General features: G+C 39.1%; 1 protein-coding gene across 2 annotated transcripts in view; it reads left to right on the top strand.

The window, feature by feature from the left end:
* Window positions 1-27,245, top strand: part of Cadps2 (calcium dependent secretion activator 2) — a 564,078-nt gene that overhangs the window by 237,555 nt on the left and 299,278 nt on the right. For both annotated transcript variants that reach the window (XM_052173304.1, XM_052173303.1), the window contains exons 5-6: window positions 755-991; window positions 4,695-4,816. In XM_052173304.1, coding sequence (XP_052029264.1) covers window positions 755-991; window positions 4,695-4,816 — 359 coding nt within the window. The remainder of the gene's footprint in view (window positions 1-754; window positions 992-4,694; window positions 4,817-27,245) is intronic.

Below are 27,245 nucleotides of genomic sequence, written 5' to 3'. Positions count from 1 at the left end.
GTATAAAATGAAGCAGTGATTTCAAAAACAAACAAACAAACAAACAACCAAAAAAAAACCTAGCTCTCAATATACTCCCAGAATTAAATAGAATCTTACAGATTGCTCTGTTATCTATTTTCACTTAACAGTTTTCTATCATAAATTAGGCTTTTGCTTTAAATTAAATCTTTTCTAAACCTTTAGTGAAGGACTGAATTATAGCCATAAGGGATCTTTTCATGTTTGTGCAATCTAATTCTAGAACTATATCTATATTCTTTCAGTAAAAGGGGGTTTTGGTGTGAATACTTAGTACAAAGAGTGTAACTACCCAAACATGCACATGATGCTCAAATGATGCTAAGATGAGTTTTCTTCTGATTAGAAAAATGGGACATACTGAATATTTATTTGCAGGCCACTTACTCCTGCTCTTTCAAAAATGATGGATAACTGAGTTTCATCTATACACTAAACCATTTCTCCATACCTGTTTTTTATTTATGCATGTCTTATAACAATGATCAATCTGAAAGCATATGTACAGTGATCCTTTCATAACACAATAGTTCCTCATAGAATATATAAAATGTATCTTTAGATATAGCCAAGACAACCAAAACCCAGGGCTTTTAAAGCCCCCAAACTGAAGTTGGCAGATGCATTGTATGACAAGTATCATGGTTCTGTTCTGAGGCATCAATGGGCCATGTAATCTTTTCTGATATGACTACAATAGGTCCGGCCTAACACGTTTGTAATTGTTTTTAAGGAGAGAAGATTCCCCAGATTTATCTCGAAAGAAATGGAGAGTATGTACATAGAAGAGTTGCGAGCCTCCGTGAACTTGCTGATGGCCAATTTAGAAAGTCTTCCAGTTTCAAAAGGTGGCCCAGAGTTTAAATTACAGAAATTAAAGCGTTCTCAGAATTCTGCATTTTTGGACCTGGGAGATGAGAATGAGATCCAGCTGTCCAAGTCTGATGTGGTGTTGTCATTCACATTAGAGGTGAGTCATTTTCCCTCCCCCTGCTGCAGAAATGAAACTGCAATAGAATTGCCATTGACCTTAAGGATAAGGCTTAGAATTTAAAGCAGGGTAGTGTGTTTAGAAAATGTTAAAGCAGTCCTCATTTTCTGAACAAATAGGTTCTATATACAGATGAATACAAATTGTGGTTTAATTGTAACACTCGTATTAGACTTAATGAAACCACTTTGAGACATATGTGTGCTCCCTGTACATTGATAAAAATAAATATCAAAAACACTGGGGTTGGAATAGGATTTCAGTATATACCTGGCTTCTGCCTAATCTGTCTTTGATCAACGTTGGTTTTAGTTTCCTTCACCTGTGGGATTATCATTATAGAATTTAATCAAGTACACAGTTATAAAGCACGGTGTTAGATACTGGAAATGCTGAGAGGCAGAGAAGTCTTTTCCAGGGATTTTACTTTTATTGTCAAGATAGGAAACACGGCCAGAACCGAAACAAATAACACAGGTTTAAAAATGTGTTTGCCAAACCACAGAAGTTGTATCCATTTCATAAAAACCTGGAGAACCAGAGATGCAGTGCTTCTCCTTTGTGATTGCATGATTGTATGTTAATCTGTGTCTGTGTGTCTAATCTAGAAATGTGGAAGGTGTCTGTGGGTGTATACACCCACTCCTGCAAACAGCCCTGGAGAAAGACCTTATGTAAAATTAATGGTGATAAAAGACTGTCTTGCTCAAACATTCACCTTCTTTTGTGTGAGATTGGGTCTCTCCCCACACCTCGCCCAACACACTGTGCTAGGATGTCAGGCATTCGCTGCCACATAGCTGTGCCATGGGTCTGAACTCAGATCCTCAAGATCACGGAGCAAGCTCCTTACTTGTTGAGCCTTCTCCCTAGCCAAAGCTCTCACTGCAGTATTAGAGCTCCTTCCTGAGACTGTGAGCATCATTTGTGCCATTCCCAGTGACACTGTCTGTATCTGCTGGGTGACAGTGACAGAGACATCCAATCTTGGAGGTAGCTTTTAAATTTCTTTGATGATGTTCAGCTTGCTAAGTGGGAGCAGAGAAAAGCAGGTGCCTGCTTCGGTCCTTTTTCCTTCCATTTAATGGACTTGAGGATAATGCAGCTGCCTCTCTTTCTTCACTTCCAGGATTGCTTTGTAGGTAAAAGTATTAAACCTAGAGTCAGAGCGAAGACATGGTCTTCTAACTCGATTCATCCCGGGTTTGCCTAATGGCTTTGCCAAATTGCATTGCCTCCGGGTTTCTTGTCAATCTCCCCAGCTTCAGAATACAAAATGGTTTAATTTGCAACCACACTGTGGATTACACAGTGAATTTTTTTTCATCATGCGCTGCCATAGATATTTGGCTGGCTGGAAAAAAAAAAAAGGATGTGCTAGTACTTTTAAAAGTTTTTTTTCCGCCTAAATTATAAAATTGTAGTGTAACTTTATCCTACCAGGTTTATCATTTTAATTTTTATGGGAAGAAAACAGAGAAAATGATTTAAATAATATATAAATTTATACTTTAAGTAAATATTCAAAAGTAAAAATACAGTTCTGGGCATTTAAAAATCTTCATAAATTATTAAATGACGTAATACTTTTTCATTTTCAAAGCCAGAATTAGGATGGTGACTGAATTGTTATTCTGCGCTTTATTGCCACTATGTTAGATTAAGCTATTGAGCTAGCAATTATCATCTAAAGAAGCGACTGCAAGCGGAAACTTCCTTTTGTGTGGTCTGAGAAGCTTGCATATTTATAAAATTGTTTTGACAGCCTTTATTGCCATATCTGTCTAAGGCAGGTATTTTGTGCCCATAGCTTAATACAAAGTTTCTGTCCATGCTCACAGAGTTTCACAGATGAGTGACATGTCCAGCACCACAAGGAAATGCTGTTACGTGGGGATGCTTCAGAACACCTGAGGGACGGCTGACTGGGCAACCTTCCAGCTCCAGGCTGTACCCCCAGCCAGTCCCACTAAGCAAAGCTGCATCCTCGGATCCTGATTTCAACTATGCAAACTCTTAAAAAGCCAGCTGTAAATTTAATGACTACCTGTAACATTTCCGTTTTAGGCTTAGAATTGGTCCAGTGTAGAATGTGCCTTAGCCAAAAGGTGAATCTAGGCTAGAGGAGGTAAAGTACAGGTTGGGAAAGCTGTGATCAAACTGTGCCTCCTTTCAAGTTCAGGGCTCTTGCTCCCCTTCCCTCGCTGTTCCTGTTACTTACCAAGCTCCCTTTCCGCACAACTGCACCACCAGCCTGTGGATCAGGGGGTTGCTTTTGCTACTTGCATGTGAACTGCAGAAAGAACCCCCTTTCCCCTCATTTTCTGTTTACGGATGTGTGGGAAGCATCCAAGCAGTGTCTGCTCTCAGCTCATTCCTTGTATATCGAATGGACTGAGGACATTTAAGGTATAAAAGGCAGTTAGATGTATAGAACTACATTTGCATAAGCTCCACCCACAGAACCTGTAGAAGGAAAGAAAAGGCAGCGCATAAGCTAACACACAAAGCAAGCCATGTGAAGGCTGAAATCAAGCAGAACAGGAAAAGCAAATATTGGTCAACAGAGGAGTCTATGACCTGCAAGGGGGCCTGTGGCTTGAATCTGCTTACATTTCACGTTGAACTTTTACATTGATGTTTGACTAGCAGATATGATGTCTCGCTGTGTTCCACCATGCTGCCCAGATGTGTATTTAAGTGTTGTGTACACAGGCCTCTCTTCGTTTTGCTCGTAGGACAGCCTTGTCTCTTTTCTTCTCATTGCATTAGACACACTGTCCAAGGAGAGGTGATGGTCCACACAGCGCAGCTCTGCTTTATTTTCTGTAGTTCCAAGATCAGGTTCTGTTCAGAATGAATTGAAGTTAGATGGCCTATGATTATTGGCTCTCTCTCTCTCTCTCTCTCTCTCTCTCTCTCTCTCTCTCTCTCTCTCTCTCTCTCTCTCTAACGTTTAAGGCTGCTTTTGTCCCCTTCCTTGGAAAGTAGACCTGGAGGGCTTTATCGTTCGTGTGTCTGGACCAGCCACGTAATGACCAGCAGTTCATTGGGTGCTCTTCTTCCCCCTGAATGTCAATATTGCCGTTCCTTCCAAAGTTATTATTTATTCTTTGAAAATGTCATACATGTATATAATGTATTTTAATCATATGGATCCTTCATCTCCCCTCCTCCAACTCCTTCCAGATCCCTTTCATGGTTTTAAGCCTGTCTCCCAACTTCTAAGTTTATCTCGTCTCATATGTGTGTGTATTTATATGTGTATATATACATATATGTGTGTGTGTATATACATATGTGTGTGTGTATATACATATGTGTGTATGTGTATATATGTGTGTATGTGTGTATGTATATATGTGTGTGTATATGTGTATGTGTTTGTGTGTGTATATAGATATATGCATATATACATCTTCCACTGAGTCCAAAAGTAGTGTGACCCAGATGGCCATGGGTGTGAAGCCATCCCTTGGAGCAAAGTTAACATGCAAGGAGTAACAACTCTGAAGAAAACTGGCTCTCTTTTCCCAGAAGCCATCTTCTGCCAATAGATCCTCAGCTCGGAACGGGAATTGGGGTCTCATGAGCCCCTTACCCAACTATTCATGCTGTCGTTTCTCTGTATTATTGGCCACTCTCAACTTCACATATTAATTTCAAATTGTTTTACCTTTAGATTGTCATCATGGAAGTGCAGGGACTGAAATCTGTGGCTCCCAATCGAATCGTTTACTGCACCATGGAGGTGGAAGGAGGAGAAAAACTCCAGACAGACCAGGCTGAAGCATCAAGACCACAGTAAGCAAGTTGACTTTAAAAAAAGACATTTTATTTCATCCAGAGAAATATTTCTTGTTATCTGCACAAGTATATGCTCTTGTTCCTAGGGACAATAACCAGTTGGCTACCTTTGTCTCATATCTACTGGGATCACCACGTGCATTTCTTTTTTTTTTTTTTGCTATATATTTTTAATTAAAACACAATTACATCATTCCTTCTGCTCGTTCCAACCCCTTCCACATCTCCCTCACACCCCGTCCATGTACCCACCACCACTACCTATCTGATTGATGCAGGTATGAAGCAGATCTCAAAGCAACAAATGTTTGTTTCTAAGTCATTTATAAGAACTGCGTGAATAGGGGGAACCTGTGGAGATTACTGCCGTAGTGTCGTAGTAGCTTCCCCTTTCCTGTGGTTCTGCTGTGAATAAATGTAGAAAATGTTCCGCACTGATGCCTGGAATGTTCCAGCGAGTGAACAGTTAAAGTGGAATACCACACAACAGTCAGAAATGATGACGCTGTCTTTTGCTTACTTACCATGCTCCAAACTGTGAATATGGCTTTGAAAATGAAACCGAGGAGATACTCTCTTTACCTGACTTAACTTTGGGATGCTTTCCTGTCTAATTAAAATTGCCACTCTGGCCTGAGGGAGTCAGATGTTCATTTGAAGCCTGTTTCTTTCTTTCTTGCATGGTGTCAATATACATCGTGATCATTCAGGAAACTTCTACTGAGATCCTGGACAGCCCTGGTTAGGTTCTGAAGAGAAAATGAACAAGAAACAGATTGCTTCGAAGCAGGAACTTTGGCAAGATATGCGGGGCTAAGTATTAAGAGCAGAATTTTAAAACTGTGGTATCCAGAAGCAGACACTCAAATGCCTCACCTCCCCAAACCTTTGCCTGCCAATACTCAGACTTGCATTTTTTCTGGGGGACAACACCCCACTCTGTTCCCTTGACTATTCTTGCTCCTCTGCCCTGCATTGCATGAGGTCCAGGTCAAATCCCCTTGTACTCTCCCTTCTTTTCTCTTGTGAAACCTTGTCCCTGGGAATTTCAGATACAACTTCTTGAGAATTACCCTTTGTAGCAGTGAGTCTTAGCTTTCCCATGCATGCACCTGCCCAGGAATTAGCTTTAGATTTGCGAATGTAAGACACACACACACACACACACACACACATACACACTTATTTTTAAATACCTTTGGCTCCCTCAAAGGCTGGGCACTCCTAAACCTTTCTCTGCTATCCCAGACCCAATTGGAGAAATGGCCAGTAGTGTCTTAAGTGACATCTCACATGGCTGGTTGGCTTTATCTCCTACTGCTCCTGAGTCCCATCTTCTACTTCGAGTCATAGTGATTCTGCCTTCCTCTCTGCTTCCTACCCCGTGCAACTCTTAAGTGTCCTGCCCCATACCCAGCCATTAGCCATTGGCATCTTTATTGATGGATCAAAAACCAATTGGAGACAACACCTTCAGCATCTAGATATGCAGATTCCTGATCGGATCAGAGCATAGGAACTGATCTCCAACTGCCCTTCACTTCACATAACCAACTCAGTTAGAAATAGGTATTTTCTGCCTCATCTCTTTAATTTTTGGATTGATATGTTCCTAATCTGTTATTTTTGGATTGTCTGTCCTTTATTTAAAAAAGGATGGGAGAAAAAACATAACCTATTTAGTCTTCTGTCTGCATTCATGGAGGAGTTATTTAAATTGATAGGACTTGTTTACGACTTAGCTGCAGTAAATATTTGAAAGTGATAGAATATCATCATTACCAAGTTGTGCAGTCCACCCCACTGTTAATTGTGGAATACCTCTGTCACCTCACAAATAAGCTCTGTATTATTAGCTACCAATATCCAATCATACTGGCACTGAAGAGTGAATAATGTACTCTCTGTCTACATTTTGCCTTATTGCCTGTTCTGGATATTTCATGAGTGTAATAATGTCATATGTGTTCTTTGGCAAAGCATCTTGTATAGAGCAGAGTGTTTACATCTTATAGCAAGTATCTGATAATGTACTATTGTATGCATATATCTACACACACATTTTGCCTGTTTATTTTTGCAAATTGATACTGGAATTGTTAACTTTTGTGTTTTGCAAAATGCTGCATACACATATTTGTTCAAGTAAATTATTTGAGTTAAATACTTAGGTGTACACTTACCAGGAATGTGATAATTCTGGATTGAGCCCTTTAAAGAATAAGCACAACTTGTCACTCACTCTCTGGACCTTTTGTGTTCTCACTTGCAGTGTAAAAGAATTTTGGGTTCTCCACATTTTCACTGAATTTTAGTTTTCACGTTGCACACATCCAAATAGTGAGTGTGTGCACTTGCCTGTGGGTGTGGGTGTGTATGCATGTTCATGTGAGTATGTGCAGTCTTACAATTTAATCATCTGTTAATTGTCGTCCCTTTTTAAATTGAGCTTTCTGTTTTTGTAGGGGCCAAGTTCTTTAAATTTAAATTTTTAAATGTCAATGTATTATGAAATATGAGAATTTCATATATGTAAACCATTTATGGTCCTAGATTCTATCATGTTCTCTTCCCAACTCATGTGGTTGTTGTTGTTGTTCTTGTTGTTGTTCCTTCTCTTCCTTCGCCTCCTCCTCTTCTTCTTTCCAACTCTTATTGTTCCTGTGGGTATGGAGGCATCCACTGTTGGAATATGAGCAACCTATAGAAAGTGGTTGGTAAAATTTATTCCACTGTTATAAAAATGGTTATACATTGCCAGTCTGGTCATGACTGTAGTATTCAAGGTTCACAGCAAGGTGACCACCCTTCTCCCACAGCAACCTACATAGCACTTCCTGACAAAATGAAAGCTAACTAGTGGGAAGGAAGCTTCTGGGTATCAGGTTCATGGCTCTATGCCAGTGGTTCTCAAGCCTCCTAATGCTGAGACCTTTAATACACTTCCTGGGGTTGCCGTGACCTCCAACCATATTATTTTGGTGCTACTTCATAACCATAGTTTTACTACTGTTTTGGATCATAATGTAAGTATCTGATATGCAACTTCCAAAGGGGTTATAGCCCACAGGCTAAGAACTCTTACTCTATGCCCTGTAGCAAAAGTGACATCTTCAGCAATAGGGTCTTATCATAATATTCTAGTGGGAAACCAGGAGCAGTGACACTTGCCTGAATTGTCTGGAAGTCTCTGGGAGCCTTTTGACCAATAACTCTAAGGCGTGTATTGTAATCCTGGCAGGAGGCTTTATGTTTGATGACCTCTGGTGACTGGGGGAATCATTATCGCTGCCACCCTATCCCATCTCCCATGTAGAATAAGGCCAGTTAAACATTTCCTAATGCATACTTTTAGAAAGCATATAAAATAGTTTCCATATGGCCCTTTCCAACTGTCATAGTGTTAGTTTTCCATTCTTCTACCCCTCATCTCTTTCTCCTCCCCTCTCTGCTTAACTCTCTCTCTCCCTTTATATTCTGCTTAATTATGTAGGAGTTTTTGAACTCATCAGACAGGTCAAAGAAAGGGAAGTCCTGCCAGTGCAGGAAGTTCTCCATTTTGCATCGAGCCCAGAAGGCTACCTGGACAATGGTAGACTCAGATCTTAATTATCAGGGCAACAATGCATTACTGAAAAATACATATGTGCATATGTGTGTTTGTAAATGCATAGTAAAATGAAAAATAGAGTAATATAGATCCCTATAATATATAAATCCCTATTAATAAATTACAAAGAATTATGACTTCCCATGGAATATACTTTAGAATAATTTCCAGTCAACATAAATGTTACTTGAAATTGGTAAAGAAAAGATGAAAAAATAAAACACTAAAAGACAAATAATTAAAACTAACCCTACCTGTGGAACAAAAAAAAATATTCTGCTTAATTAACTTCTAACTCATATGATTTTCTTCTTTTTGCAAAGTTTAGTTTGCTTTATTGTTTATTTTCACAATATCTTCATGTGGAAACTTTGACTTTGGCTTATATTCTTATTATTTATGCACTTAAGACTGTACATGAATCCTTATGCATGATTTTGTGTTGTCTGTATGTGCCTCTATAATGGTGCTATCCATGTGTCCCCCTGCAGTGGTGTCATCCGTATGTGCCTCTGTAGTGGTCCTATCTATGTGTGCCTCTCTAGTAGTGTACCTTCATTTCCATTCATTTTTCAGTGTCTTGGGTCTGTGGAAAATGTTCTTCGTATAGTAAACAAAGCCAATGGCAGAAGCTTCTTAGCTATGGGATAAGAATTCCCACTTTGCACCTGGTCACCTCAATGGCGAATATAATTGAAGTCTTTGTCACCCCAGAAGATTTGAAAGCACACTCATGCACTTGAATTCTTCAGAAGTCCTGTTTTAGCACTTAACCTCTCCTTATTTCAACTCTGCTCCCAGTCTGTGAGGGTGTGAAAGCTGACTGTCCTAAGAGTTCTCACTGCCGTGCCTTATTCTGTCCAATCTCAAGAATTTTTATTTGGTTATAATATGTATAAGTGCATTGCTTCACAAGGTCAATGACAGGCACTAAAACTTTATCTTACGTCAATACCTGCATTGTGACTATGTCTTAAAAGATAGTTTGAAAAAGTTGCAACACCTATTTTTTAGTCTATTTTTGCCTGTATTCCAGGAAAGAACACACCAGTATCAAAGATAAATGAATGGAATCATTAAAAAAACTTTTCTTTATATTTGGCTCCTATTTGGTTATCATAGCTTTTATAAAACTGTACATTCAATTTATGCTTACCTATTTTTAATACTAATATTTTTCATAAGTACTAAAAGTTTTATGGAATGTTGCTCACTAAATATCTTAAATATTCATAGGTAGTTATAGAAACATTCTGATAGGAAATTTACTAATGAATATTTTCGTCAATTAATATTCTTCAGTATCAGAGAGAAAATATTACTATAAGGACCTCATAGACTTTAACACACTACTCTTCACAAGGAAATTTGACCAAAATAGCTTTTGTGGTTTTATATGAACAGAAAGTAACCTTTAAAATGAATTAAAAGATTTGAGTGGATAGCTGTTTCCCAGGGGTGGATAACCTAAACGCCCTTAGTCTAAGTACTACAATGGAGCTTACCAGTGTGGTTACTTCCCCCGAAACTCACCCTGCACGACAGGAAACAGGTTTGTCTCCACCATCATCATTGACAATTATGGCTCAGACACGTTTTCCACATTTTTTGTGCTTCAGCAGTTTGTGCTTTGTTGGAGATCCGTTCATCCTTCTGCCGGATACTAATTAAAGTGCCTTATTTAGCCCATATTTCCAATAAACTTAATCAAGAGTGCTGGCCATTGCCTATTACATTCCTGTAGTTCAGAATTCTTGCTGGTAATTAGGCAGAAATAGCCAGGAAGGTTGGGTATATTACTCAGAATAGAGAACTTGAGGTCCAACAAAAATAATGGTTACAGACAAGTTTGATTTAAAGGATTGCTGAACATAAAAGTCTAGTTTGGCAAAGTTTTGCCTTTAATGTTAATCCTTTAAAATATAGAACAGAAGAAGAGAATGAGGAGAAACTTTACTGTTGCCTAGGGAAGTTACACTCTCTAGGGATGAGGTATGAAAATATTTTCAATTATAACTTTATAGCGTTTTACCATTTGCCCTTATCTCCTTCATCTGAGGCTTAGCCCATAGCAGTAATGTAAGTACCAAAAGAAAGTGAGGGGGGGCTAGTAAGTAATGGCCTCTGGAGACAGGAAGATTTCCTATAGCCATGTAGTAGACAGAGATTTTTCTGGCTTCTGATATACATTAGTAAACTTTATATTTTTAACCTGAATTTTTATAATATCTGTGCAACAGTCAAATTGTCAAAGCAATAAGAATATTGCGGCTGCAAATACAGAGCTTCACAGAATGACCCAAGGACTAGGGCAAAGGTTTGAAAGACCAAATGTATAAACTACATTCAAACTAAAAGAGGATGTGTTTCTTAATGTCATTTTCATTTCCAGTTTTCTTTATTAATATCAGAATTATGAAGTATAGTTTTATTAGTCATATATTTTATAAATTGGAAATAGACTATGCTACAGTTTATATATCAAAAAATTCCAAATTACAAGTCAAAAGGAAACCATTTGAACGACACACAGATTGTTTTTTCTCTTCTAATTTCCATCTTTAAAATCATGACAGATTGTTTCCACTTCTTAAAGTCACTAAAAATAACATTTTTGTAAGACTGATACTGATGAGACAGAGTAAAATTGAGCCTAAAGAGATAAACATGAGCATTAAATGCATTAATAATGTGCTGGTAAGTAAAGAAGGTTAATCCAGACTCTTCATAATTGAATACATAATAAGATGGGAATTTGGAATAAAGTTTCAGTCTGCAACTGGAGGTACACCTGTAACATATTTTTTTCAAATCCTTTTTTTTTTTTACTATTATGATTTTCTAAATTCTTTGTTTACATTCCCAATGCTTTCCCAGTTCCCCCTCCATATATGTCCCATAAGCCTTCTCTCCACCCATTCTCCAATCACCTCCCTCCTTTTTCTCTGTCCTGGTACTCCCCTACAATGCTGGATCAAGCCTTTCCAGGATCAGGGTCCTCTCCTTACTTCTTCATGGGAGTCATTTGATATGCTACTTGTGTCTTGGGTATTCAAGAGCTTCTGGGCTAATTAATATCCACTTATCAGTGATTGTATTCCATGAGTATTCTTTTGTGATTGGGTTACCTCACTTAGGATGATATTTTCCAGTTCCAATCATTTGCCTAAAAATTTCATGAATTCATTGTTTTTAATTGCTGAGTAGTATTCCATTGTGTAAATATACCACATTTTCTGTACCCATACCTCCATTGAGGGACATTTGAGTTCTTTCCAGCTTCTGGGTATTATAAATAAGGCTGCTATGAACATAGTAGAGCATGTGTCCTTATTGCATGCCGGGGAATCTGCTGGGTATATGACCAGGAGTGGTATAGCAGGATCCTCCGGAAATGTCATGTTCAGTTTTCTGAGGAACCACCAGACTGATTTCCAACGTGGTTGTATCATCTTGCTATCCCACCAGCAGTGGAGGAATGTTCCTCTTTCTCCACATCCTTGCCAACACCTGCTGTCTCCTGAGTTTTTAACCTTAGCCATTCTGACTGGTGTGAGGTGAAATCTCAGGGTTGTTCTGATTTGCATTTCCCTAATGACTAATGATGTTGAGCATTTCTTAAGGTGCTTCTTGGCCATCCGAATTTTTTCAGGTGAAAATTCTTTGTTTAGTTCTGTACCCCATTTTTAATAGGGTTATTTAGTTCCCTGGGGTCTAACTTCTTGAGTTCTTTGTATACATTAGATATTAGCCCTCTATCGGATGTAGGGTTGGTGAAGATCTTTTCCCAATTTGTTGGTTACCATTTTGTCCTTTTGAACAGTGTCCTTTGCCTTACAGAAACTTTGTAATTTTATGAGGTCCCATTTGTCAATTCTTGATCTTAGAGCATAAGCTATTGGTGTTCCATTCAGGAACTTTTCCTCTGTGCCCATGTCCCCAGTTTCCTTTCTATTAGTTTCAGTGTGTCTGGTTTTTCGTGGAGGTCCTTGATCCACTTGGAGTTGAGCTTAGTACAAGGAGATAAGAATGGATCAATTCGCAATCTTCTGCATGCTGACCTCCAGTTGAACCAGCACCATTTGTTGAAAAGGCTATCTTTTTTCCACTGGATGTTTTCACCTCCTTTGTCGAAGATCAAGTAACCATAGGTGTGTGGATTCATTTCTGGGTCTTCAATTCTATTCCATTGGGCTACTTGCCTGTCCCTGTGCCAATACCATGCAGTTTTTAACACTATTGCTCTGTAGTATTGCTTGAGGTCCGGGATACTTAGTACCCCAGAAGTTCTTTTACTGTTGAGAATAGTTTTAGCTATCCTGGGTTTTTTGTTATTCCAGATGAATTTGAGAATTGCTTTTTCTAACTCTATGAAGAACTGAGCTGGGATTTTGATGGGATTGCGTTTAATTTATATATTGCTTTTGGCAAGATGGCCATTTAAACTATATTAATCCTGCCAATCCAAGAGCATGGAAGATTTTTCCATTTTCTGAGGTCTTCTTCGATTTCCTTCTTCAGAGACTTGAAGTTCTTCTCCTACAGATCTTTTATTTGTTTAAGTAGAATCACACCAAGATACTTTATATTGTTTGTGGCTATTGTGAAGGATGTCATTTCCCTAACTTCTTTTCAGCTTATCCTTTGAGTATAGGAAGGCTACTGATTTGCTTGAGTTGATTTTATAACCAGCCACTTTGCTGAAGTTGTTTATCAGTTGTAGGAGTTCTCTGGTGAAGATTTTTGGGTCACTTAAGTATACTATCATATCATCTTCAAATAGTGATAATTTGATTTCTTCCTTTCCAATTTGTATCCCTTTGGCCTCCTTATGTTGTCTAATTGCTCTAGCTAGGACTTGAAGAACTATATTGAAAAGATATGGGGAGAGTGGGCAGCCTTGTCTAGTCCCTGATATTAGTGGGATTGCTTCAAGTTTCTCTACATTTAGTTTGATGTTGGCTACCAGTTTGCTGTATATTGCTTTTACTATGTTTAGATATGGGCCTTGAATTCCGGTGCTTTCCAAGACTTTTAGCATGAAAGAATGCTGAAATTTGTTAAATTCTTTTTCAGCATCTAATGAAATGATCACGTGGTTTTTTTCTTTGAGTTTGTTTATGTAGTGGATAGCATTGATGGATTTCCATATATTGAACCATCCCTGCATCCCTTGGATGAAGCCTACTTGATCATGGTGGATGATCATTTTGATGTGTTCTTGGATTCGGTTGGCAAGAATTTTACTTAGTATTTTTACATCGATATACATAAGGGAAATTGGCCTGAAGTCCTCTTTCTTTTTTGGATCTTTGTGTTGTTTTGGTATCAGTGTAATTGTGGCTTTGTAGAACGGGTTAGATAGTGTTTCTATTTTGTGGAATAGTTTGAAGAGTATTGGTGTTAGGTCTTCTTTGAAGGTCTGATAGAATTCTGCACTAAAACTGTCTGGTACCGTGCTTTCTATGACCCCTTTTATTTCTTTGGGTGTTATGGGACTGTTTAGTTAATCTATTTGATCCTGATTTAATTTTGGTGTTTGATATTTGTCTAGAAAACTGTCCATTTCCTCCAGATTCTCCAGTTTTGTTGAGTATAGGCTTTTGTAGTAGGATCTGATGATTTTTTTTTATTTCCTCAGTTTCTGTTGTTATATCTCCCTTTTCATTTCTAATTTTGTTTATCTGGATACGTCTCTGTGCCCTTTGGTTAGTCTGGCTAAGGGTTTATCTATCTTGTTGATTTTCTCAAAGAACCAGCTCCTGATTTTATTGATTCTTTGTATGGTTCTCTTTGTTTCTACTTGATTGATTTTAGCCCTGTGTTTGATGATTTCCTGCCTTCTACTCCTCCTGGGTGAATTAGCTTCTTTTTGTTCCAGGGCTTTCAGGTGTGTCATTAAGCTGCTAGTGTATGCTCTCTCCATTTTCTTTTTGGAGGCACTCAGGGCTATGAGTTTTCCTCTTAGCACTGCTTGCATTGTGTCTCATAGATTTGGGTATGTTGTGCCTTCATTTTCATTAAATTCTAAAAAGTCTTTGATTTCTTTCTGTATTTCTTCCTTAACCAAGGTATAATTGAGTAGAGTATTGTTCAGTTTCCATGTGTATGTGGGCTTTCTGTTGTTTTTGTTGCTATTGAAGACCACTTTTTCTCCATAGTGATCTGATAGGAGGCATGGGATTAGTTCGATGTTCTTATATTTGTTGAGGTCTGTCTTGTGACCAATTATATGATCGATTTTGGAGAAGGTACCATGAGGTGCTGAGAAAAAGGTATATTCTTTTGCTTTAGGATGAAATTTTATATATATATAAAATATATATATACACACATACATATAATCTGTTAACTCTAATTGGTCCAAAGATTCAATTAGTTTCACTGTGTCCCTGTTTAGTTTCTGTTTTCCTGATTGGTCCATTGAGGAGAGTGGAGTGTTGAAGTCACCCACAATTATTGTGTTAGGTGCAATGTGTGCTTAGAGCTTTAGTAAAGTTTCTTTTACGAATGAGGGTGCCCTTGCATTTGGACCATAGATGTTCAGGATTGAGAGTTCTTGGTGTATTTTTCCTTTGACCAGGAAGAAGTGTTCCTCAATGTCTCTTTTGTTGACTTTGGGTTGAAAGTCAATTTTATCTGATATTAGAGTGACTACTCTGGCTTGTTTCCTGAGACCATTGGCTTGTAAAATTGTCTTCCAGCCTTTTACTCTAAGGTACTGTTTGTCTTTGACACTGAGGTGTGTTTCCTATATGCAGCAAAATGTAGGGTCCTGTTTACGTATCCAGTTGGTTGTCTATATCTTTTTATTCGGGAATTGAGTCCATTGATGTTAAGAGATATTAAGGAATAGTGATTATTACTTCCTTTGATTTTTTATGTTATTTTTTTATATTTGATTGGTTATCTTCTTTTGGGTTTGATGAAAGAAGGTTAATATCTTGCTTTTTCCAAGGTGAAATTTCTCTCCTTGTATTGGTGTTTTCCTCCTATTATCCTTTGTAGGGCTGGGTTTGTGGAAAGATATTGGGTAAACTTGGTTTTGTCATGGAATATCTTGGTTTCTCCATCCAAGGTGATTGAGAGTTTTGCTGGGTATAGTAGTTTTGGCTGGCATTTGTGTTTTCTTAGAGTCTGCATGAGATCTGCCCAGGATTTTCTTGTTTTCATGGTCTCTGGTGAGAAGTCTGGTGTGATTCTGATTGGTCTTCCTTTATATGTTACTTGGAGTTTATCTCTTGCTCCTTTTAATAGTCTTTCTTTTTTTAGTAAATTTGGGGTTTTGATTATTATGTGACGGGAGGTATTTCTGTTCTGGTCCAGTCTGTTTGGAGTTCTGTAGGCTTCTTGAATATTCATGGGCATCTCTCTCTTTAGGTTAAGGAAGTTTTCTTCCATAATTTCATTGAAGATATTTGCTGGCCGTTTGAGTTGTAAATCTTCATTCTAGTCTATGCCTATAATCCTTAGATTTGGCCTTCTCATTGTGTCCTGAATTTCCTGGATGTTTTGGGTTACAAGCTTTTGGCATTTTTCATTTTCTTTGACAGTTGAGTCCATGGTTTCTATGGTATCTTTGGCATCTGAGATTCTTTCTTCTGTCTCTTGTATTCTCGTGTTGATATTTGCATCTATGTCCCCTGATTTCTTCCCAAGGTTTTCTATCTCCAAAGTTGTTTCCCTTTGAGTTTTCTTAGTTGTTTCTACTTCTGATTTTAGATCCTGAATGATTTTTCTCAGCTCCTCTACTTGCGTGTTTGTGTTTTCCTGTAATTCTTTAAGAGCTTTTTGTGTTTCCTCTTTCATGACCTCAGCCTGTTGACTAAAGTTCTCCAGTATTTTTTTTAAGTGATTTTTGCTGTTTCCTCCTTACTGGCTTCTATCTTTTGACCCATATTCTCCTGAATTTCTTTTAATGATTTTTGTGTTTCCCTTGTAAGGGCTTCTAACTTTTGATCCATTTTCTCCTAAATTTCTCTAAGAGATTTATTTATATCCTTCATGTGCTCCTGTAACAGCCTCATGACCTGTGATTTTAATTCCAAATCTTGTTTTTCTGGTGTGTTGAGGTATCTGGGACTTGCTGTTAATGGCGAATTGGGTTCAGATGCTGCCATGTTGCCTTGATTTCTGTTAGTAATGTTTGTAGTTTGCCTTTTGCCATCTAGTTCTCACTGGTGTTAGTTGGTCTTGTTGTCACTGGCTGGCACTTCAACCTCCTTTGAGCCTGTAAGGCTATTTCCGCAACACTGGATCACTGGGTTTCCCCTGGCAGAGATTGCTGATGTGCTGTCCTCCTCTTGGGTGCTGTTGGAGCCCTGGTGTGTCCTGCCCCAAGAATGTTATACTTGAGTTGTCTCTGTGGACTGTACCTGGTGCTGCCTATCTGCTCTGTCAGGGAGCGAAGATGGCAGCAGGGATCCCGCAGGGTACCAGCCCCACGCCTGACTGGCATACAGATGAACCGCTGCTCTCCCAGGTCCTGGGCACAGGTGGCAGACTGCATTTCGGTGGTCTGTGTCCCCAGAGGTCTTAGACTCAGGATAACTCAGTACCTGGTGTTGCCTGTCCCGTCCGGTTGGGGACAAAGGTGGCAGCTATCGACCTCTCCACAGCAGAGTACTGGCTGGCACACAGACGAACCTCTACTCTCCAGCTCAAATCATATTTTAAAAGATGGTTCTTAAATGTTTTAACTTCCCTTGTAGCCCACCACCCACCAGAGATAGTGGTAGATAGGATAGATAGATATCCTAAAGAAAGGATACAAGGAGGAGGAAGTGGGCCTGTTTAGAAAGGTTCTTTGGAGCAATTCCCATCTGTGTTGTCTGGAAATTGGCAGTTCAGTTAACACATTAGCAGGCAGTGGTAGCTCGATCCACCACTGGCAAACTCTCCACGCATACACCAGCCATCCCGTTCAGTAGAGTCGTGTTAGCAACAGCATTTGCATAGCAGAGATGGCCATGCAGAAACACCAGACATTCTAGTGTGTGACTCTAAGCGAAGATCCTTGAAGACAAAAGACCCACAAGCATTGCATAGCTTGGTGTACGAGCAAGCCAAGCACCATCTCTGTCGCCCCAGTGAGTCCTATTTATCCTCCAAACATCAGTGTCCTCCTCGTGTCTAGCCTCAGCATGCACATCCAGTCAACCCAAGTTCATGGAGTCCTGACAAATGCAGCTCTACAACAGAATGTAAAGTAGACCAATACATGCAGATTGTTAGCAAAGAATCCTTCATCATGTGTCCTTTCACTGTTTGCTTTAGCAGAACATCCTCTCTCCTGTGGTCTGCTTCAGTGAAATGTTCCTTCATGAGTCTTCCTTAGTGCCAGTGGCCACTTACCTGAAGTCTTACATTGCAGGTTCCCTCCTGCAGCTCTAATGTACCATCCTTCTCACCCAAGTCATGACAATTCTCCTTTCTCCTAGCCCAGGCAACTTCAAGGTCCCCCCTCAGTCTACCTGCCCAGCCATTGATCATTGGCTCTTTATTGATTAACCAAAAACCAATTGGGGACAAGGACCTTCAGCATTTTGGACACACAGATTCCTGATTTGGGGGCAGGATTAATTCAGAGCATTAGAACCAATGCTGAACAATCTATGCTTGGTAGAAGCCTCTTTTTGACAATTGTCCACCTACTCTCTAGTGCGGGTCCTTGAAGAACTTTCTCTCCTTTTCACCCATGTCTAGGTATTCTGCAGTTGTTGATTTCTTCAAACAACGATGCTGTCCTCATTGCTTTCCCACTGGGCTCCTGAATTGATGGCATAAACTATGTATCCTCTTTAATGTTTCAACTTCATTTACCTAACAGAAAGTCAAAAAATGAGGTGCTCCTTGAAGACAAAGTCTATATATTATACCACCTGGTACTTCTGTAGCACCAACAGAGTAAGAGATCTCAGCAGGCGCTCCAGTAATGTACATAGAAACATTTCTAGTGCCAGAACAGGGAGCAGCCTGTGAGAAAGTGCCTGCTAGGAATGTCTATACCTATAGAGTGTCGCCACCATGACTACTGAGTCACACCAACACACATGACAAAGTGGACAGGAGAATGTGCAACTCCTAAACCCTACACAACCCACGCAAAGGCCATCAGCCTACATGAAGGACTACAGCAAGCCAAGGAATGTTGAGAGTGAGAGAAATAGCCTTCCCCAGAAAGAAACATATACTTTAGTTATCCTGAAATCATTATACACGTATACCAAACGGTCCCAGCTTCTTCTTTTTCCTACCCCCAACTCCTATATCTCTAGACATCCCATGAAAAGCATTCTGTTCAAGATAGCAAGTTCTTTTCTTGTATTTCAGGGCTCTTAGGCTAGAGTTACATAATCCCTTTTGGACACTTGCCATCCTGGCTGAGATGGTATTTTCTAAACTGAGATGTGAAGCCTCCTAGATAAACAAGACAGTTTATTTCCTGAGGAGTAACTCAGCCCAAGGCTAGTGTTAGGAGAATTGACACATGAAGCCTCTGGCTGTGTAAGTACTCCCCCCCCCCATCACTCTTCTGTGTAGGAGAGAGCCCATTACCTGCAAAATCTCTTTCTCAGCCTCCTTTTCCCAATGATTCTTTTCCTGCTTTCCAGAAGCAAGCTATTCCTCTCAGCCATCTTCTTCCTTCCCTGTTAGTTCTTGTCCAGAATGGAAAACCCTCCAGGGCAGTACTCAAAAGGGGGAGAGATTACTGTTGATTTTGAGAAAGTGACTGAATTATGATTCAATAAATTCTTTAGCAAATTAGATGTCTTCCAGTACTTTGTTTTCAGCCAAGTTGATGGATTTATTCAAGTCTTTACCTGCTAAATAATTAAAAGCTAGTCTTTGCCTGTTAATCACTGTATGCCTTGGAGACATTTAAATGGAAAGTAAACAAATTGACGGGCATTACTATAATAATACTCCCTTACACTCATTTTCTTTGTTCTTATAACAGAGAAATGAAAACCTAAAATAAAATCCAAGCTGAACTTTGATTCACTCTACCATTAAGCACTAGGCTACTCTGGGCACTGCTATTCAGGAAACAAAGCATAAGCTGTTTCATTGAGATGTGTGTTTAAGGAATGAATTGTACTTTTATCATTCACACTGATTCTCCTGAATTGTAATAATTGAATTCAGGAGTTTTAGCGTTATGGCTGGAACAAACAATTATTTTATTTGTAAGTTTGATTTGGATAGGTAAGATCCTCATCAAAGAATGCTCACTCGTTCATGTGCATTATGATCAAATTCTCCAAAGAAACAGAAATAAAGTAGCAGTTCCAGGAAAAAGGGAACACTGTGTGTTTTTGTTAATCATCGCACTGGTCCACTGTGAATGGGAGGTGCTGTAGTCACTGCTATAAACATTATATATAATGGATCCTACTTAAAAGGAACATTGTGGGCATTAGATACCATGGATTCTACTTAAGAAGAACATTGTGGTTTTTATGCTAAATGCCAGTGTTTTAAATATACCAAATATCATCCCCCTTTGCAACTTTTTAGAATTTACAACAAAATTTCTAAATGTCTACCTACCAATGTGTGAAGAAATTATGTAGCTTTCCAGAAGGTTTGAAGGCTGCTTTTCTAAGATCTGCTGTATCCTGGAGTTAGAACTAAGCCTGGAGGTCAGGAGACTTGTCACCAGGATTGACAGGAAAATCACAGACAGAGAGTTGCCTTCACTCTTGTCATAGTCATGAAGCCCAGGGAAGCTTCCTGGGCCTCTCGGGTGCTGTGGAACAGATCTTTGCTAGATCAGAGCCATCTATGGGGTAGTGAAAACGACATCTACGGAATACATAAAAAAATAATGCTTATAGTACTATAGGCAGAGAACCAAAAGCTGTTTATGTTTATGATAAGGAAGCATATAATCACTTGTAATCTCCCTGAATACCATTTCATGGTTTGCTAAGTAAGTTTATAATTTGAAAAATAGCCAAAGGCCATAAACTTAAAAATATAAATATATAGGGTAATAGTTAAGAACATTAATAACCTTTAAAGCAATTTTCTTGTCAGTGGTGGTAAATACTCTCAGTGTGTGACTTCATCGTGTTCTTACTGCTACACATATAATTACATAATGAATCTCATGGTTGGTTTCGTTTTGTCTGTTTCCACCAGTGCTTCTGCACCAGTGCAGAAACTGTCCATCTTATATCTTGGGCATTTTGCATCTTTGAATGTCCCTCAGTCAGTCATGCCCCATGTCCTCCATGCCTCCAGCCACCTACCCCCCCCCTCCCCAGCAGCCACTGTCAACTCCTGGTTCCTTTCACATTTTTAGTTTTCTGTATACATGAAGCCATACATCAAGAAAATTGTTCAATGGTTCAAAGTCTCATAATCTGAAAACAGTGATTTCAGTGTTCTTGTGGTAGGCATATATCAGTATAACATGGGCTTCTGATGAATAGTGACATATACTAGAGTATAAACCCTAGCAGTGGTGCTGATAAAGTGTGGTATTGTAGATAATTAGTTAAGCCTCTTTGAGTCTGTTTCCTCACTGGTAAAATGGAGAGAACAATGCCTATTGGGAGCAGTGTTGTGGATTGAAGTCTGTATGTTGGAATTCTTAGCTCTACCCTTCTGCCTTTTCCTCCCCCTTTGTTCTTACTCTGTATATTCATTAACCTTTCTTGCCCACTTGATTCATTTCCTCTACTTAAGTTTTTATGTTCTTCCTATCTTTAAACTTTTTCTCCTGGCATTTTATTTTTAAGTCCAGGGATTTCAAGATGGTGGTGGTGGTAGTGGTGGTTGTGTATGTGTGTGCGTGTGCGTGTGCGTGTGCGTGTGCGTGTGCGTGTGTGTGTGTGTGTGTGTGTGTTTGTGTGTGTGTGTGTGTGTGTGTGTGTGTGTGGTTTTGCCCTTTGAGCCCTGCCTGGGATTTTTGCTTTGGATATTTTTATTGTGTCTGATATTTATTCAGTAAGCACTTTTTTTTTTTTTTAGGATTTGAGCATTAGTTTCCATCAAATGGATGTGGCTCTCAACATGAATATGCCCCCGTGTCAGTTGTGATGGGAGAACATCCTTTGCTTGTCATGCACTCCCTAACATCACTGGCTTTGTTTCTCAGTTGGTGTCATAGATGATTTATATCTGTTCTGGTAAAACTCAGCCGTCAAAAGATCTCTAGCACTCTGTCGTAAATTCTGGCAGGAACCTTGGAACCGTATCTTCCATATTGGCACTGTGTTAATATATTGTGTCCAGGGCACTCAACTGTTACACATTTTGGAGCTGTAGAGTTGAAAAGCAGCTGGGACTCCCCACTGGGAACACACATCCATCGGCAGACTAAAGGCTAGTCTGATAACAGAGGCAACTTTATATTATCAGCATCCTTTGGGATACAAGAAAATCTGAACAATTTTGTAAAAACACCTTGGAATCTTACTCTGTTCCTATTATAGTAACCCACCTGAGATGGGGAAATATTTAAAGAAAAGAGACTTACCAAGCTCAGGTTTTTGGAGGCTTATCAACCAAGCAGCATAATACTAGTTCTAGTGAGCCCTCTCCCCACCACTTCATCATGGCAAGGTCCCCTGTGAGATGGAGAGATCACAGAGTGAAGTAGGGAGTCAGAGAAGGAGTAAGGAGGGCCCAAGCTTGCTTCTTTCTCACTGGGATGCCTTGAGAGCTGCACCATTGCCTTACCATCAGTAGGCTTCAACACACAGGCTGCCACACAGAAGACCATGTTCTTACTCTTAACACACTCACCCAGGAAAGCAGCAGGAGATGAAAACAGACCATAATCATACCACAGAGGCTCTTCATGGGGAGAAGGAGATACAGAAAGTAGTTCAAATGAATCATTGTATTCAAATAGGACTGGTTTGCTGAAGGGCAATGGGAGCCTAAGATGCCGGCCCTTCCTTATTCCTTAGTACTTGTACTTGAGTGCACAGCCCTTTCCCAGCTCCCCACCAGCACCCAACTGTTTCCTGCTTTAAGAGCAATTTGAATTCAAAGTGGTTGATCTAAGGATCATACTGATATGCTTTGAATTTTTCATGTTTTGTGATTTTGCATGAACATGTGCATTCATGTGTACATGTCTAGGGGTACACATGTACACATGCTTTTGTGTGTGTGTGTGTGTGTATGTATGTATGTGTGTGTGTAAGCCAGATGCCGTTCCCCAGGACCCAACCACATTGGTTTGTGAGACAGTAACTCTCTCTGGGCGCCAAGTCGGATAAGGTGCCTTGCCAGTAAGTCCAGGGGATCAGCCATTCTGTGCCTCCTCAGAGCTGAGATTCTGTGTGCCACCATGCCAAGCTACTTTTTATGTTGGTTCTGAGGATCAATGTGGGTCTTTGTGTTTACAAAGCAAAGGCTTTATCAGTTGAGATCTCGCCCCATTCCTATAATATTCCTTTTTATTAAGACTTCTTATTTTAACACTCCTATACAATTGCATATTTCAGATTTTATATTCAGTCTAGTAACATATGTGGCTTTATAGAACTTTGTTAATGCCCATATTGTGCATGCTTATGTACACATTCTATAGTATTTTTTTACAGTTAAATGATTGTATGAAATATAATCGTGGTGCTTGTAATAAGATTCAGGGGCTGAAGAAATGATTGCAACTAAGAGAGCATAGTGTTCTTGCAGAAGACCCCAGCTTCTTTCTGGCTCGCTCTGTCTCATCAGGCTGTTCATAGCCAGCCCTAGGGATCTGACAGCACTGACCTCTGTGGCCACCTGAACTCACGTGTGTATACTCTCACACAGACATACAGATACATGTACAATTTACAATGAAATAATCATTGCAAGTTAAATTTAATTTTATGTCTTTCTATACCATTTAATCTCAATCATTCACATTTGAAAAAAATGGACTTGCTTTTCTACTCTCATCGGATCAAGATTCCGATCTATGTGTTTTCTAACTATACACAAAAGTATTCCACTCCAGCCACCTTAACAACACCTTTGCCTTGCTAATAAAGTATCGCTTGGGGGAATATATCCATTACATTAATTTTTCCTCATATTTTCAATAATAGTTTTGACACTAGGTCACTTAGTATGGTTAATGGCAAATTGATTGTTTTTAAATCAATGTGTTAAAAGTAACCATAACTTATAAGCATTCCTGTATGGAAGTTTTCAGATTCATCATCCGAAGCAGGTCATCTTATTGGGCAATTTTTGTAGAGTAAGATGCATATAGATTTTCCTTTTCTATGAAATTTGACAGAAATATAATAAATAGAGAATCCCTATTGACAAGAGTATATAACTTCGTTGGTTTAAGGAAAGACTATGCTTGTGAAGGCTCATGGGATTGATTTTGTGCTATCACAGTCTCTTCTCTCCTTTGTGCCTGCTATGGAGAGTGTACACTCAAGAGACACTCGGCAAAGCTCTGGGCATAACATTATTTAACAGTTTGAGAAGACACACATGCTTGTTCATTTGATTTCTGAAAGAACTTCCTAGGCTGAAAAACCACCAAAGAAACTGCACTGATATTAAGTGTGAAAGAAACAGAAAGGGAGAGCTAGTCAACTCTTAGGGAATAATCGGTTTCCCAGTCCTGGCTCAGACTTCCCGGTTACATAAAGTGCAAGATGGATTTGGCTGGCAAGGATTTGAAATTATTTGGCTTCTAAAACAGTACGATTTTACCTGGAGCAAGTCTGTGTGGTTCTTACTGTGTTCTGATGTTTAATTTTCCTCTTTTGCCATAATATAGCTTGGCTGGCAGATGGCAACATTTGGATTTTATTGAGTTTGGCAAATTCTCATAAGAATCCTCAAAATTTTGAATATTTGTATGCAAAAAATATTACAGATTTCTCTGTCAGTCTGCCAAAGTGGTAGAGATGAAGTCTTCTACATTTTTCTAATCTCATTCCTATTTCAAATGGGATAATATCTAGGAGGAAAAGATATAAACAATATTTGCAAACTATGTGTGTCATGTTAAGGTCATTAAAGCTCAGCCTGTCATTTAACATTCAAGAAGTACATTCCAAAAGGGTGCACCTAGTGTTTTTCTGCTCAGTAGGGAAGCCAGTCTTACCAACAACATTAAACAGCTGTATCTGAAGTTCCCTCTGAAACTCAAAATGATGTATCTAATTGGGCAGTGGTTTGGGTCATGTGACTCCTAAGTTCTTTGTGTGCAAAACCTCTTCTGGTTTTGAGAAAGTCTACCTCTGAACCAGCTTCTACACAGGGAGAACTTTACTACATAGGTCCAGAACAAGCAGACCAGACATTTTTCCAAATTCAGCTTCCAACAACCTGATACCATGTGGTAACGTTGCACTTAATTATTAATGAGTGTCACGCTAAGCATGTACCCTAAAACCAAGAGACAGGAATTAATTCATAATCAGGTTTAGAGTTGGGGGGTCCCGATTTCTGCTGTTGCAAACTCATTAGAATTGCAGAAGCAGCATTATTTTTAGAAAGCCTAGAACAAGTTCGTGGTCCTCAGGTGATGAGTCACTTTTGTGATGAGACTTGGTAACAGATGGACTTGTTTCCCTCCTCATCAGACAAATTGGAGATTACATTAAAATTTCATCATTAGCGTTTAGTTGGGCATATCTGTGAGTGTTTCGCAGCTCCCTCTCACATAGAAGGTCTCCAGCCTAGTTGGTGACCTTTGCTGTGTTCCTGCGGGTGGTGGGATCTTTAGAAGGAAAAGGCTTGTTTACATCAAGCTGAGCTTGGCTCTGCTGCTCCGACTCCATGGGGCTGCTCTTTCTGTTCACAAAGAGGCTAATGCCTTTACTTAGCTACCGCATGTGTTGTTTTGATTTGGTGACCTCCTGCTCTGTCATGTAGCTTTCAGATAGTCTGGACAAAAAGTATCTGTATATTTTCATGTGATCATTTTCTTAAAACCGGCCAACATGATAAACATCTTTAAATATCATATTCTTTTATAGTGATCAAACAGCCCACAGTTTCATAAAGACACTTATGTAAATTAAGATGTATTACAAGGAAAGATAATTGGTATCATCTAAGAATATTTATCCATATGCCACAGATGATAAATAATTCTATAGTAAAATATAATTATTCTCTTCTATTTAATGGAAGATGGACATTGCTTGTGCTGTGTTACTTTAATATTTACATTGTATTTATCATTTCTATTTTCAAAGAAATTTTTACAAAGAATCAATACAAAGAAAGATACAAAAAAGCCTTCTGTGATCAACAAAATCTAGTGTTTAAATATCTAAACTAGTAATAGAGTGCATGACTTCTTTTGTCTCTGTACCTTTAAATTTATCATATTCAAAGTAGTTACACAAACACACACACATATACACATGCACACACACCAAATCAACACAAAAAAGAAACCAAAAATAAATAAACAAACAAAAAAACCTCTTTAAACACAGTATTTCTTTTCCTTTTACCATTAGAATATGTGGTATTTCTACTTAGACAAGTGTCCTGGCTAGAAACTTGTGTGATTCTAATTTCTTTTTGCTGGTCCATAATCCAAAGCCTGCTGATTCTACCATGTTACTGTTGGAAATCTGTCTCTCTCATTATATTATCATTGCAGACAGCTTGCTTTGGGCCTCACTAGGTATATTCTATGATGCTCTGTTTAATACCAGCCCCTATTCTTGTTGTATTTCAGTTCAGTTTCTGAAACACACACCTGCTTACATAAGGCCCTGGCCTCTTCAGTAATGACTTTGCTTTATCTCCTGGGTGAAGTCCCGTGAAAGGCTCACCCTGAGTCCTGATCCTCTCCACCCCTTGTTCTTTTCCACTTAGATTCTTACCCTGTAGTGTGGGTACACTTTCCTTTTGATGGGAATAATTCTTGTAGTGGCAGTGGTCCCTTGCATGGCAGCCTACTTAGCTTCCCTGGTGTCTGATCCACCTACACTTTCAGATGCCAACAGTAGGAGGAGGTGACTGTCATTCCTAGAGGGATGCCTTCTTGTCCTCACACAAGCCCTGTCTACCTGTCATTTTGTATCTGCCCTCAAAGGCTTGCTGTAGGGTGGCCTTCCCTATGAGTCTTTCCTTAAACCCCTTGATTTTGTAACACTTTGCATCTTATGATTATCATCTCCCTTTTCTTTTCCTCAATGCCTTGAGCCTTGAAGACAGAGTCCAGCTCTTGTCTAAAGTTGCACCCAGTATCTGGGTCACTGAACAATAGTACCCTTTGATGCATCGCTTATCTCCCCTAGTAGAAGAAATAGTACTACCCTGAGTCTATTAATGAGATAGCATTAGAATATTCAGTATAGGGACAGTACTGATTAATAAAAAATGGATATGCACATCAAACTCTCACTATACACTTGGTGATGATCACCTATCATCCAAGCATGAGAAAGGTAAGCGGGAGAATGCTAGATGTGCTTGCTAGCAGCCAGTAGCTAATTGTTGTCATCTCAACCCACAACACAGCTAAACAGTCTGCTAAGTGACATCATATAATTCACTTTCCATGACACAATCTCTAAGTAATACAAAACACACACACACCTACCTTAAATCCTACCTTACCTATATGGAACATCATTACAACAGCAAAATCAGTCTAGGTTATAAAACCTCCTCTGTAATTCGCATGTCAGAAAACACTTTCTAATTGTAAGATGAAATCCTATAAAAGCTAAGGCTATTATAATATCATTTTAATAGGTTATATTGCTCAATGCCAACATCTTTGAAACATAGGTTGACTATTTGATTTAACCAAACATACAACTGTTTTTCTGCACTTGACAGTTGTCCACCCACATTGCTTGCTTACTTTTT

This window comes from Apodemus sylvaticus, chromosome 2 (assembly GCF_947179515.1).
Source record: "Apodemus sylvaticus chromosome 2, mApoSyl1.1, whole genome shotgun sequence".
Lineage (NCBI taxonomy): Eukaryota > Metazoa > Chordata > Mammalia > Rodentia > Muridae > Apodemus > Apodemus sylvaticus.
The sequence above is the reverse complement of the archived record's forward strand: the minus strand, read 5'-3'. Positions and strand labels throughout refer to the sequence as shown.